Genomic DNA, 14,153 nt, shown 5'->3' on the forward strand with positions numbered 1-14,153 from the left:
ACAGCTCGACACAGGGAAATTACACAATGTCAAGCTTTGAGGACTGTTTGTCCTGATGATGCAGAGATCATGGCTATAATGAAAAGTTAAAGTGTTCTAATGTAATAACGCAACGTTATGGCTGACAGTAATGCAACGTTATGGGTGACAGTAATGCAACGTTATGGACGACAATTTCCATTAAAACACCGAGAATGAACATAACAAAGCAAAGCACATGTACATGCAATGACGATTAAACCCAGGAGAAGGGCATTTGGTACGCGAGTAGTGAGAAAGCGAAGCAGTAATGAATGATTAAACCTAGAAGAAGGTAACAATGCAACATAATTCATGTCAAATGTCTTCAAGCTCGACACAACCAACATTCCAGGACAGAATCGCTTTGAACTTGAAAGGATTTGATATGGAGGTAAGCAGTAAAACACCAGAGAAGAACAAAATCAGCAGCACGCGATGTGACTTTAGTCCATCTTTAGAGTCATGTCCTGGCTTTTGTACATATATGTTCAGGCTGGGGACAGACATAGGAAACTCATCCCAGACCATGGATATCTGTGATGATGTGGAACCTTTTAGTCAAACTCTGTTGACGGTTGACTATGGGGTGCTCTGTGAAATTTTGGGAGGATCCCCCAACCCTTCATCCCCGGCTGTCCCTCCCGCAAGAGGGTTCAACAGCAAACTCCAGGCGATGGAGAGTGGAGGTGCTCAAACCCTGTGCCAACAACCACTGCATAGTCAAACTATTGTGCAGTCAAGGAGTCACCAAAATGGACAGGCAGGTGCTCACAGTCAGGGACAGGTAAGACACTATGTTGGAGAGGCAGTCGTGTCGAAATGTGTGTAACTGGCAGTGGAAAAAAAGCCCATATTCCCTGGCAGAACACAACGGAATTGCGAAAAAAGAAAACAAATCTGATCTTATTTACATCAAAAATTCCCGGCAAACACATATGAGGCCTTCATCTAACAAGAAAACAAAAAAAAAAAATGTATTCAAATAAGGAAAGGTGAGTACCACTTGCCTGGTGTATGACACTAAGGGAAGAGGTAAAGCTGGAGTCACCCATAAGATTCCAAACCCCTGTTTGGACTCCTTTAGCATCTTGGTGCCATGTTGAAGTCTTGTTAAGCGAAGTTCAGAGCGGTGAGGAAGTCATCTGCAAGACCAGGTGTCTGTCAGACAAGACCAGGTGCCAATCACACTGGTTTCCACTCACGTGTCGTGCTTTGTTGTCTATGTTCCCTCATTTTTTTTGATAGAAATACTTAAAATAATCACTGTGGGTGGGTGGACGGATGGACAGACAGACACATGTTCGAAATAGTAGTAGGTAGAAGTATAAACTTAGATGTTCCTATAACACACACAACTTTGTCAGTGGGACTACTTTATCGCATCGCCAAATATTTACACAATATTTTATGCAAAGTTCTTAATGTTCTCAGTGCATCAGAAGAATATTTCTTTATTTTTCTAGAGCTGAAACGATTAATCGATTATTAATTGATTACTAAATTAATCGTTTAACGTTTTCTGACATTTTATGGACCAAACGATTCCTCGATTAATCATGAAAATGATCAACAGATTAATCGGTTATGAAAATAATCGTTAGTTGCAGCTCTATATTTTTCCTTTTAATGGCAATTGATGGTGACACCTAGCAAAGGTGTATGAAATTCCCTACCAAAACTTGCCATGGCAACCCAGATCAAAGGTAGACTGGAGATATTCAGTCCAAAAATGTCTAAAAATTATATTTTTATTAATCAATCACTGTCTAATCACTGTCTAAAAACCAGGTCTCTTTTACTGTCACAGGACCTGGGCACAGCACATCAGAGTCTGAGCAGACTAGAGACCGAGCTGAGAGCGTCAATGCAGTCCATGGATCCACGTAATGATTTGGAGCTCATTATTCAGAGGATGTCAGGGGGAGAGTTGCCGGACATCGACTTTGAGGTGCTCCATAAAATTTTGGGAGACTCACCAAACCCTCTACATCCTCTGAATGTCCCTGCGATGATGGGGTTCAGCACCCAATCTCAGGGAGTGGGAAGTGGGAGCAGAGGGAGCAGCAAACCACAAGGAGCAGATCCATCCAGCCTCCATCAACCGTCAATGACGGCTGCTGGACAGGCTGCTTCCACTCTGAGCCAACGCTTGCTGCATAATCAAATTATGATGCAGTCAAGGGGTCACCAAAATGGCCAGGCAGATGCTTACGGCCAGGGACAGGTAAGATACGAGATTAGCGATTCACGAGTCATGTAGAATTGTATCAATATTTCTAGCAAGGGACAAGGTTAAGGACGGCAAATGGGAAAGCAAGGCTTTGCTTATCAGTAAGCTTAAAGGTGTTATATGTGATATTTAGACACACAATGACCATGATAAGGGCCACACGTTTAGTGTAGTGGTTAGCACTCTTGCCTTCGCAGTAAGAAGACCTGGGTTTGTGACCTGATCGGAACTAGAACTGACATTTTGGAAGACCTAAAATGCTTCTTCTTTGCTCTAAGAGCAAAAAAGAGCAGATCAGGAAAGTTTCCATGTAGATATGGCCTCAGGTCACCTGCTCTGCTGAGTTGTGTTTTCTCCTGGTTAATGTAGCTGTCTTCTTTTACTCCTTTTTCAAACCATCTGTCTTTCCCATACAGATCCTCATCCCATTGCATTGCATAAACCACACTACTGTGTGCCACTGTTTCATTCAGTCAATTTTCAACACCCACAGATGTCATTTGTACTTTAAACTGTTCAATATAAAAGTGTCTAAAAAAAACAGCTTTCTGTCAATGTCATAGGAGCACAGCACAGCAAATCAGAACAGAGTAGAAAGAGAGCTACACGCGTCAATGCAGGTGATGGATCTGAGTGAGGATTTGGAACTCATCTCTCAGAGGATTTTGAAAGGAGAGTTGCCAGACATTGACATTAAAGTGCTCCGTAAAATTCTGGGAGAATCACCCAACCCTCTACCTCCTCCTAATGTTCCTGCTGCAACAACACTGGGAGCAGCTCCATCCAGTCTTCATCAACCATTAATGTCTGCTGCTGAACAGGCTGCTTCCACTCTGTGCCAACAACTGCTGCACAGTCGAGCTGCCGTGCAGTCAGGGGGTCACCAAAATGGCCAGGCACAGGTAAGACACTTAATTAGAGATGATAGAGTCATGTCAGATGTTACATGTTAATGTATTCATTAAGTGTAAGGTTTAGGCCAACACAAGAGAATGAAAAGATTTGTTTTAATCTAAAATCTTTAAAACAAATCTTCACTTTGTTAGGATTCTTCTTCCCACATCATGAAAGCTTAAAAGTTTGAAGTTGAAACTTAGTAAACATGAAACATTTAATATGAATGCTTAAATACTACTACTTTTTATACAATTAATTAATTAATTCATTCATTCATTCATCTTCTACTGCATTATCCTCCATATGAGGGTCTCGGGGGGTCCCAGCTGACATAGGGCAAAGGGCAGGGTCACACCCTGGACAGGTCGCCAGTTCACTCTCACACCTGGAATTTGAATTTGATCCTTGATGCTGTTCAATTTAAACCTGCTTTCTGTTCCTGTCACAGGACCTGACCGAGGCAAATAGGAGTTTGACCAAACTAGAGAAAGAGTTGGGAGCATCCCTGCAGGGGATGGATCTGCGTGAGGATATGGAGCTCATCACTCCGATGATGCTGAAAGTAGAGATGCCAGACATCGACTTCGACGTCCTCCGTACAATTTTGGAAGAATCACCCAACCCTCTAGCTCCTCCCAACGTTCCTGCTGCGACAGGGTCGAACAGCCAACATAAGGCAGTGAGAAGTGGGAGCAGTGGGAGCACACCACTGGGAGCAGCTTCACCCAGCTTCCACCAGCCATTAATGTCTGCTGCTGAACAGGCTGCTTCCACTTTGTGCCAACAACTGCTGCACAGTCAAGCCATCCTGCAGTCAAGAGTTCACCAAAATGGCCAAACAGGTTCCCACAGCCTGGGACAGGTAAGAAACGAGATTAGAGATGGAGTCATGTAGAAATGTCAATCAATATGGGTGATACTTAGAGGGGCTATATGTAAGAAATGCATCATTAAGAGAATAAGAAAAACAGGCGTCACTGGTAACAATGTTGCAGCCAGTATTGCAATAAAACAAAAGTTTGCTTGCAGGCCACAATCTCTGTTTACCAGTCACCCATTAATGCAGATAATAGCACTTCAAAACATAGGATGCAAAGCATTGTTACTCAAAATAGTGAGCTGCAGCTGTAGGTCTGAAATACCAAACGTTACCAAACCTAACAAGTCTCACTACTCCTCTCAAAAACATCTGGGGGCAGGCAGGGACAGTGGCCCTAACATGGGCTAGGAAATCTGTTCTACCCATATCATCTTGTAGTCTACAGTTTATAATAGTGTCTAAAAGCAGCTTTCTGTCAATGTTACAGGACCTGGGCACAACACATCCGACTCTGAGCAGACTGGAGACAGAGTTAGGAGCATCAATGCAAGCGATGGATCTACACGAAGATTTAGAACTCATCACTCATAGGATTTTGAAAGGAGAGTTGCCGGATGTTGATTTTGAGGTGCTCCGTAAAATTCTGGGAGAATCGCCCAACCCTCTACCTCCTCCTAATATTCCTGCTGAGACAGGGTTCAACAGCCAACCTCAGTCAGTGGGAAGTGAAAGTACTGGGAGCAAAACACTGGGAGCAGCTTCATCCAGCCTCTATCAGCCATTAATGTGTGATGCGGAACAGGCTGCTTCAAATTTGTGCCAACAACCGCTGCATATACAAACTATTATGCAGTCAGGGGGTCATCAAAATGGCCAGGCAGGTGCTCACGGCCAGGGACAGGTAAGTCAGAGATGGATTCATGAAGAAATGTATCTATCATCATGAGAAATATGAATGGTGTAAGGCCAACACGCGGGAACTGATAAGGATTAAGATTGTAGGTTAAATATACAAAAAAGTAAGTAAAATTAGAAGACAGAGGTATTTTTATTATAATTTTTTTTTTTAGATACTTTATTAATCCCCTTAGGGAAATTATTCTCTGCATTTTGACCCATCCTAGAATTAGGAGCAGTGGGCTGCCACACCGAGTAGCGCCCAGGGAGCAATGGGGGTTGGGTACCTTGCTCAGGGGTACCCCAGCCCTTTCGAACTGGTAGGGACTTGAACCGGCGACCTTCCGGTTACAAGCCAAGTTCACTTTCCACTTGGCCACAGGCTGCCATTGATAAAGTTTTTGTAACATTTACAGCCTTCCAATGTGACGAAATGTTCTAGAAAACTAACTTCCTTCCCTCTTCCTCTCTCTCTCTTTCCACACAGTTCCTGCCATATCAGCATCCTGTTTACCACCCTCCAGGAATAGATCCCTCAGTAAGACCCTGGTTACAGTTACACACACACACACACACCATGTAGACCTTCACATCTTCCACAGGAGGCAGATGAGTGAGCCTGTACTGTTCACTGGGTTGCCCAGTTGGGAACCACACACAAGCACACTCTCGCCTCAATTTACGTAATCATTTGAGTTAATCAATGTGAGTTAAAAATGAATATTTTCCCTGTTAAACAGGAATGCTACAATGCAATTCCTATCCACTAATATGTGCGTGTGCACCTATTAGAGCCCAAGCACAAATGCCAGGGGCCGAAACAGTGGAGGTCAGGTCTGGTGAAAATGCGATATTGGCATAGTGCCCTACACGATGCATTGCACCAGGGCTCAATACTGCCCCCTAAGGGGGAACGTGGATGGAGCAAGCCAAGATTAAGTTGCACCAAATTTCTTAAAACTTGGTTGGAACTTGTTATTGTAACGGGTCGGGGGAGGACCCAAATGCACCACACGTAGGCAGACAGACGGTCGGTAACGACTTTCATTCTTCATCTTTTCAACGGACAGTTCAAAGACGGCACAATCATATAACCTTGCTTCGTGGGGTGCAGGTGATCGTAGGTGATCCCTATGGCTGAAGCAGCAAACAGACACTGAGGAGATAGCAGGAAATGGACCTGAGGCTGAGCTGTTCCGTCACAGCAAGCAAACCGAAGACAGGCGGGGAGCAGGCAGAATCCGTAGTCAGGGGCGGAAGGCTGGGTCGATCGCCGGAAGACAAACAGAGCAGACAGGTCGGGGACAGGCAGGGTCGATACTGGGGAATCAGTCCAAAAAACGCTGGAGAGACTAGTGCAAACGACATAGAACAATCTGGCAGTGACTGCATAGTGGAGAGGAGTGTATATAGTGCGCTGATTAGTGATCAGGTGCAGCTGCTGTGAACAGGTGAGTGGAGTCGAGCTGATGAGGAGGGAGTGGCTGATGAGGAGGGAGTGGCTGGTAGGTGATGAGAAGGAGGGAGAGAAGAACCGTGAGGGGGAATCATGACAGTTATAGCCCAAGAGGCTCAAAAAAATAAATTGTGACCACAGCCACAACTCAACAGGAAGTCGGCCATCTTGTTTTCTATTATTTTTTTGGGGTGAAAAAAACTATAGCACCTGTCTAAAAGCTGTACACAAGCTATATATTTAACTTTGTGGTTGAATATGTATATGATATTGTTTGTGTGTGTGTGTGTGTGTGTGTGTGTGTGTGTCCACAGTTCCTTTCATTAAGGCTAAATAACGGGGTCTTGCAAATGCCTGCAATTGGAGTCGTGTAAGTAACATGAGTCTACTCAAACTGTGGTATCTTCAAACACAGTGTTTCTGCTTCTTACGTATCTACCTGATTTTGTTTTTGTAGAAATGGAGAGGTGGTCTATGGGGTTCCACCAGATGTAAAATTAACAAGTTATGTGAACCTTTTGCCGCCGTCCCAGAACAACATCATGGCAAAGTAAGTTGCACCTGCTTCATTGCTGTTTCTGGAAGTCTTTACAGCTCACACTCATCTCGTGTTTTCTGTCTGTATTACTACAGTAAGCGAAGGTGTGGGAGCAGTGAGGACGACGGGCGGCCATACGTTAAGAAGCCGCCTAACGCTTTCATGCTGTTTATGAGGGAAAACAGGGCAAAGGTCGCCGCTAATCACAGTGCAGCCGCCAATTCCCTCCTCGGACAAATGGTGACGCTCACATTTCATCACAGTACACTCAGTCTTGTATAAAGTGGCTAAAAGCGATACTTGAGTAAAAGTACAAGTATCTCACCAGAAAATGAGAAGTAAAAGTCTTAAAGTACATGACACTTACAGTACTTAAGTGCAATAAAAGTAATTTTCTGATATAAAATGTGCTTTTCAAAGTAAAAGTATTAAAAAAGTGAGGAGTTAGGATTGAAGGATTAAGCCATGGTGGCTCAGTGGTAGGGCGAGTTGTCTTTCAACTGGAAGGATGTGGCCTCAATTCCTGGCTCTGCAACTCCAAAAACTATAGAATAAAGCAGCTCATCAATACTAGAAAATCTCTATATAAATACAGACCATTACCAACTCTTCTTTGCCAGAAGTGGTGAATGAGAGCTACTGAGTACAGTATTGTCATGCATTGGCAGTATCTAGAAAAAGAAAACAACATGTCATTTCTTCTTTCCATATATTTTCACATCCTGAAAGAAGAGGATTTCCACCGTTTGAACCTATAAATGTGCATCTGTTCAAATCTTTTTGCCGTCACGTTTGTTTGTGCCTGTGCAGTAGCACGTTTCTGCACGTGTGTTTGTGTGTGTGTGTGTGCACTGACAGCGTGTTGTCTGAGTCCACAGTGGAAGTCGATATCAAAAGAGGACCGAGTCAAATATAAAGAAAAGGCAGAAAAGGAGAAGCTGCTCCACATAATGCGGTTTCCCGACTGGTCGTGCAAAGACAACTACGTATGAACACTACACACAACTCACACAATCACAGTCGCCCCGATCACCGCAATGAGGTTTTTATCCGTTGATTTTTCTTTTTGTAGGGAAAGAAGAGAAGGAGGATCAGGAAGAAGCTTCCCAACATAACTATAGGTAAGACAATATTTCTCCATCAGTGTGTTTTCATGTGATATGTGTATGTAAAAATATACAATTTGTTCCTTTGTGGGCTTTTAAAAATTAATGTTTTATAATATGAAAATGTATACATGTGTAATCACAGTATATCTCTTTACTATGATAACAATTCTTTCTATTGCAGAGCTTGTGTTGAATTTTCATCAATTGTTTTCCCCTTTTTGTGGCTTTTTTCTTTGATTATGTCTATGTCTTATTATTACATAAATGACATTCATATTATTGATAATCCATGGATAAAATGAGGAAAACTCTTAATTAACCAAATACAAATTAGAGATTACAGTGCAGTTGAGTACAGAGTTCATTTAAACTAGATTTAAACTAGACTGGGCAATTAAATACAAAGCTCTTTTATGAAATATAATTAAAGAAGGATCATTGCTCAGTTCTGAAATACTCAAAAAAAACGTTACTTCTTTTGATATCTGCAATCAAACAACATGTTGTTATTCAAAACGTGAACATTATAAATGATTAATTGTTGGAATTGTTCAGCATACAAGCTATAGAGTGATTTCCTACAAAATGAAATATATTAGATATTACTATTAAATGTTAAGACACACCCGACCTTGTATCAGTCCCTCCGCGATTTCATTTTGCAAGCTGTTTGTGATTGTTTGGACAAGAGAATTGCATAAATGAGGTTTTCCAAAAGAAAAAAACAAGGAGCAAATCATGTTGCTGTGTTTTTAAGGCATTTTTGTGATAAAATTGTTCAAATAAATAGTTGATAAAAATATATAAATAAATAAAGGCTTACAACAGGCCTATCCTGTCAGAGCCAAACACCTCCTGTTTCAGTGTCATCATGTTTTGGTTAATAAAAAATATCTTTCAAGCCAGAATTAAAGTTCTAGTTAAAATGATGTTGTTGATTTATGTAATGTTGAATGTAGAGTTCTCATCGTCCTGACTGAGATTCAGCCTGTGTGCGTGTGTGTGTGCGTACGTGTGTGTGTGTGTGTGTGTGTGTGTGTGTGTGTGTGCGTGCGTGTGTGTCAAAATGGTCAAGTTTAGGGCTAGGATTTGAATTGTGTTCAGGTTAGGGTTAGGGATAATGCTTTGTTTAGGCTGGAAGTCAATACAGCGACGCAAATCCGTGTGTGCATGCATGTTTGTGTGTGTGTGTGTGTGTGTGTGTGTGACTGACCAAGTCCTCTGTTCATTAGAAAATATTGTGTTTTGTGAAGACATGAGCTGGACTTTCACCAAAAGGGGGAGCCTCTCAGTAAAATTGCGGGTACATCGGTTGTGATGAGAGTGTCCTGCAGCTCAGTGTGTCTGTGGAGAGGAGAGACAACAGCTGCAAGCAACTTTTTGGACGACCCTCCATTTGAGAAAGGCCGGTAAGTGCTAGTATGTTAAAGAGGAAAAGTCAGCACCTTACAGGATATATTCCAAATCCCTCTAGAGAGTAAGTGAGTAATATTTAGTAAATATAATGCTGGTTGCAGGGGAAAGGAATGTGATAAGGCAATAGCTATCACAGGAGAAGCCAACCTAGATTCATGTCTGACTGGGACAAATGGGTTAACTTAACTGTTAAACCTTGTGCTTCTGTTTGTTTGTTTTTTTGTTTGTTGTTGTTTTTTTAAATTCTGCTCCCTATTTGTGTTCTGTGTTCAGCATTACTGTTTGTGTATGGATATACAAAGACATGAATATTGGTGTTTAAAGGTACATTTATTGTGGTTGGAAACTTAAAAATGAGACTTCAAGACTCTTAAATGTGTTCACAATAAGACAAACGGTAGAAGGGGGAAAAATTACAACAAAAAAAGTGCTTCAATATCTATATATATATATATATATAAAATGCATTTGTTTAGTAAGCATCATCCAATGATTTAAGCGGCATTTACACTGAGCGGTGCAAGTGACCCAATTCTGAAATGTTCCAGATATGACCCATGACAGTGCACACAGTCATGGGTCATAGATACAGAAATTCTCAGATCAGATTCGGGCCTCGTTACAAAAATCAAACACGACTGCGAATGATGTACAAACAAATGTATACTTATCTAAATTCCCAAGACTTTCCTTCAACCAGTGCAATGGAGGACGAGGGCTCAGGACAGTGGACTCATTCTGAGATGTCATGCCCTTTAAGCCTTTCCAAATTGCATAATAACACAACTTTCACTTCCATTTCAGCCTGTTAACCATTTTCAGCCACACCCACCCTGTGGTGGGTTTTGTCCCAGTGTAAATGTTTCAGATATGGGTCACTTTTGAAAGACAATGGGCGTCAAGACCTACAGTTTTTTAAGTACAGCCTAAGTGAACTCCCAGTGAACTGACCAGTGTGTTTGTTTGTGTTGCAGCGTCACCATCAGACCCTGACATCAACCAGACGGTGGTTATGGACACTTCTGCCCCAGACCTCAGTGACGACACAAGTGTGTAGTGAGGGGTCCATCAAAACAGAAATACAGCACTTTTTGGGGCCAGATGGTTCAGACCGGGTTCAGACTAATATCCACAAATGATTTGTCGAGCTCGGGGTTTGGCTTGGACGTGACAATGTTCAAATTTTTTTTTTTTTTTTTTAATGAAACATAGAATAAAATAGGGAGAATTTAAATAGCTATTTTTAACAAATTTTTAGAAATTTTATTGAAAGTAAATGAAAAGATTTACTAAATAGGTGTGTGACGAGTGAATGAGTGTTAATAAGTAGAAAGTGATTTGTGATTGAGCCAGTGTTTCTGTTTAGAACCAGAGTAAACTATTTGCAGCAGCACATTGAACGCAACACACAGGCTATAGATGTTGTGATATGTTTAGTGGAACTACAGTGCATCTGGAAAGTTTTCACAGCGCTTCACTTTTTCCACATTTTGTTATGTTACAGCCTTATTCCAAAATGGATTAAATAAATGTTTTTCCTCAAAATTCTACACACATGGGAAGCGTCGGTGCACAGCCATTTTCAGATCTCTCCAGAGATGTTCAATCGGCTTCAAGTCTGGGTTCTGGCTAGGCCACGCAAGGACATTCACAGAGTTGTCCTGAAGCCACTCCTTTGATATCTTGGCTGTGTGCTTAGGGTTGTTGTCCTGCTGAAAGATGAACCGTCGCCCCAGTCTGAGGTCAAGAGCGCTCTGGAGCAGGTTTTCATCCGGGATGTGTCATCCGACGCTTCCCATCCAACCTGATGGAGCTTGACAGATGCTGCAAAGAGGAATGGGCAAAGCTCCCCAAAGATAGGTGTGCCAAGCTTGTGGCATCATATTCAAAAAGACTTGAGGCTGTAATTGCTGCCAAAGGTGCATCAACAAAGTATTGAGCAAAGGCTGTGAATACTTATGTCATGTGATTTCTCAGTTTTTTTATTTTTATTAAATTTGCAAAAATGTCAAAAAATGAACTGAATCCATTTTGGAATAAGGCTGTAACAACAAAATGTGGAACAAGTGAAACGCTGTGAATACTTTCCAGATGCACTGTATATCACCGCCCTAGATGGAGTGTTATGCTACTACGTTAGCTCAGCATGAGTGTGTAATGTGCTCAGGTTTACATGGAGTAAAAAGAAAACGTTGAAACTGATCCTGCAGTCCTCATCATTGACTCCAGATAACACTTAACGGTGGCAGCTATGAAAATGACACAAACACCTGCTCTGTGACTGACGTGAGCCTCAGGCAGGATTGTCTGAGGATGATTTTTCTTTTGCCGGAAGTGGTGAACGAGAGCTACAGGCTATAGCAATAAGTAGCTAGAGGGGAGGTAATCAGAGCCGAGTGTGTGCAGACACTGGTAGACATGGCATCACATTTACTGATGATGATGAACTGTCCAATCTGGATCTGAGAGAGGCTATGTCATTGCTCACAGACAGAAAACGTGTCTCTACATAGAGGATGAAAGCTAAGACAGCTCGGAAGATTAGTCGTGTCATTGGAGATGAAGGGATAAAACGACCAAGCAAGGATGACAAGAAACACCCTGACTTGACCTGAATTCAAAAATAATTCCACAGTGTTTAAGTAAATGCTTCACAAAAAGGCTTAGGCATGGTGCCAGTCAAGATACAGCAACACCCATCCCCTATGCAGCAGTGTATATGAAGTCAAGTTCTCACCTGAAACAGAACAAGACGGTCCTGGCAGACTTTCCCAGCCGGTTAAAAAAACCTGTAAATGGAGGCGACATGGAGCTGAATGAGTGTACACATGGAAAACGATACAGAGAGTGAGGATCCAGACAGGCCACAGCATCGCTATAATAAACATCTCACCAAAAAAAAAACACAAGATGCTCTGCATAATGGTAACACTGAAGATCCAAAGCTCACAAAGAACTGATTCACCTGGGATGGCCAGAAGAGCTGCCAACAATACGCTGTTCCTTCAGGGGTGAACTTGAAGTGGAATCAGGAGTCATTTTCTGAGTCATGAGTGAAGCATCCTGAAACAGCTACATGTTGGAAAAAAAAAAAACAACAAAAACATGAAAGTGCATATTGAAAATGTACATGTCTCTATTTGGATGTCCTGAACCACACGACAAGCTTTTTAAGACACATCACCAGTTCAACCCAATATCGCAAATTAGTGAAAGGCATGTGCGACACATCAAATCAACTGTGAAGAAAACACAGCGGAATCAAACAGAACTTTACTGCAATTCACCTATTGTAACAGTAAACGGCCTTCACCTGCAGAATCCATCTTTGGAAGAACTGTTATCACCTCAATGCCAAGCCGAGCCGAGCAGACCCAGGTAAAGAGAAACCAACAGCACCAGGATCACAGAACAGCTGCCACAGAGAACGAGTTGATACACCAAAAACACACAACTGTGACTGATATCAGGTTAGGCAAAAGCTTAGCAATGACAGAAACATTGCTGTGACTGTTTTAAATAACACATTCACTAATGATTAAGTGTACTCACAGGTCGTGGTCCCAGATCCGCTGTATATCCTGATTGGCCAAACACATCTTTGATGACTGAACACTGCGAGCTGTTAATGAGGCCGACCTCTGTGAAGGGCTGTGAATACAGGAACAGGTTGGGGTTTGTTTGTTGAGTGCTACGGTTAAAATAAAACTGTAACCACTGGCTCTTGTCGTTTGGTAGTGATTAGAGACCACAAAACAGTGATTCTGATACCCAAACCTTTCTTACTCCCCTCAGTCAGGGGTTGTGCCTCATCTCATCTGAGTGTTCATCACATCTGTTACATTGTGATGTCATCAAGTCTGAAAACTGTGGGCAATGCATCACTTCTGGTCAGACTTCTCTGGACAGAAGATGGGTGTACCTGGGTCCCACAGGTTCTGAGTTGATGGTACTACTGGACATCTTCTGATTGTGAAGGGAAGTAAGCACAGTGTCTAAGTCCCTCAATGGTGCCTGGTACTCTGTGACGCATTTTGAAACCTCAATGCTGCTTTGCAATCTTTGCCTGGAAAAGACATTGCAGATGTAGTAGAACTACCTTGTTTTGTTGCTGTACTCAGTCTCGCCATGATGACATGAAACTGACTTCCACAACCTCACTCAGTATTAAGCCTCCTACACAGCTGTGTCTGTATTGTATATACCTACATACGAAAGTGATGATCAGTAACACTGTTTGCTATGAATAGTTAAACATACACCTACGTCTATAACCTATGTGAAAACATTCTTACAGTATATATATTTCTATCGTTTTTGTTTGAAACTTTTTAACACTGTTTTTTTCTTCCTTTCTTAAAATGTTTAAAATAAAATGCACTCAATCAACCATTAACCGGCTAAGAAGCAGAACACCGACTCGAACAATCAAGTCGGTGTTCTGCAGTTCAATAAAATCCCAACATGAATGAATGAACAGAAAAACTGATTTATTAATGCAGGTCAGACAGTTACTGTACAGCAAACTGTGTTGGAGTTTGTCCGGTTGAGGAGCATTTCTTCCACCATTGTAACAGGACTGTGGCACCACAACAATCTCCTTTCTCCAAACACATTTCCATCGCTAACCTCAATCACCTTCTGCTCACCACCAAAAATTAATTGTGTATTAGAAATTGGCAGCTGTCCTCTTAGCAACAACGACAATCATCCGTTAAAAAAGAATTACGCTCTGTGCTCAGGAAAGAAACACACTCACATCTTGAAAT

At 41.9% G+C, this 14,153-nt stretch overlaps 1 protein-coding gene across 2 annotated transcripts; it reads left to right on the plus strand.

The window, feature by feature from the left end:
* The first annotated feature begins 342 nt into the window (after positions 1 to 342).
* LOC131465212 (uncharacterized) lies at positions 343 to 10,586 on the plus strand. 2 transcript variants are annotated; one of them, XR_009241292.1, is made up of 13 exons: positions 343 to 805; positions 1,829 to 2,245; positions 2,815 to 3,153; positions 3,597 to 4,010; positions 4,456 to 4,869; positions 5,353 to 5,403; positions 6,636 to 6,691; positions 6,779 to 6,871; positions 6,955 to 7,099; positions 7,738 to 7,845; positions 7,932 to 7,980; positions 9,222 to 9,377; positions 10,359 to 10,586. XR_009241292.1 is itself a non-coding variant. In XM_058637646.1 (12 exons), exons 1-12 carry the CDS (start codon positions 407 to 409, stop codon positions 10,439 to 10,441), a joined length of 2,568 nt encoding a protein of 855 aa, XP_058493629.1. In that variant the 5' UTR covers positions 343 to 406; the 3' UTR covers positions 10,442 to 10,586. The 2 variants fall into 2 exon arrangements, 1 of the variants encoding a protein (XP_058493629.1); XM_058637646.1 differs by lacking the exon at positions 9,222 to 9,377.
* Positions 10,587 to 14,153: the final 3,567 nt, after the last annotated feature.

The sequence above is a fragment of the Solea solea genome, chromosome 9 (assembly GCF_958295425.1).
Source record: "Solea solea chromosome 9, fSolSol10.1, whole genome shotgun sequence".
NCBI lineage: Eukaryota > Metazoa > Chordata > Actinopteri > Pleuronectiformes > Soleidae > Solea > Solea solea.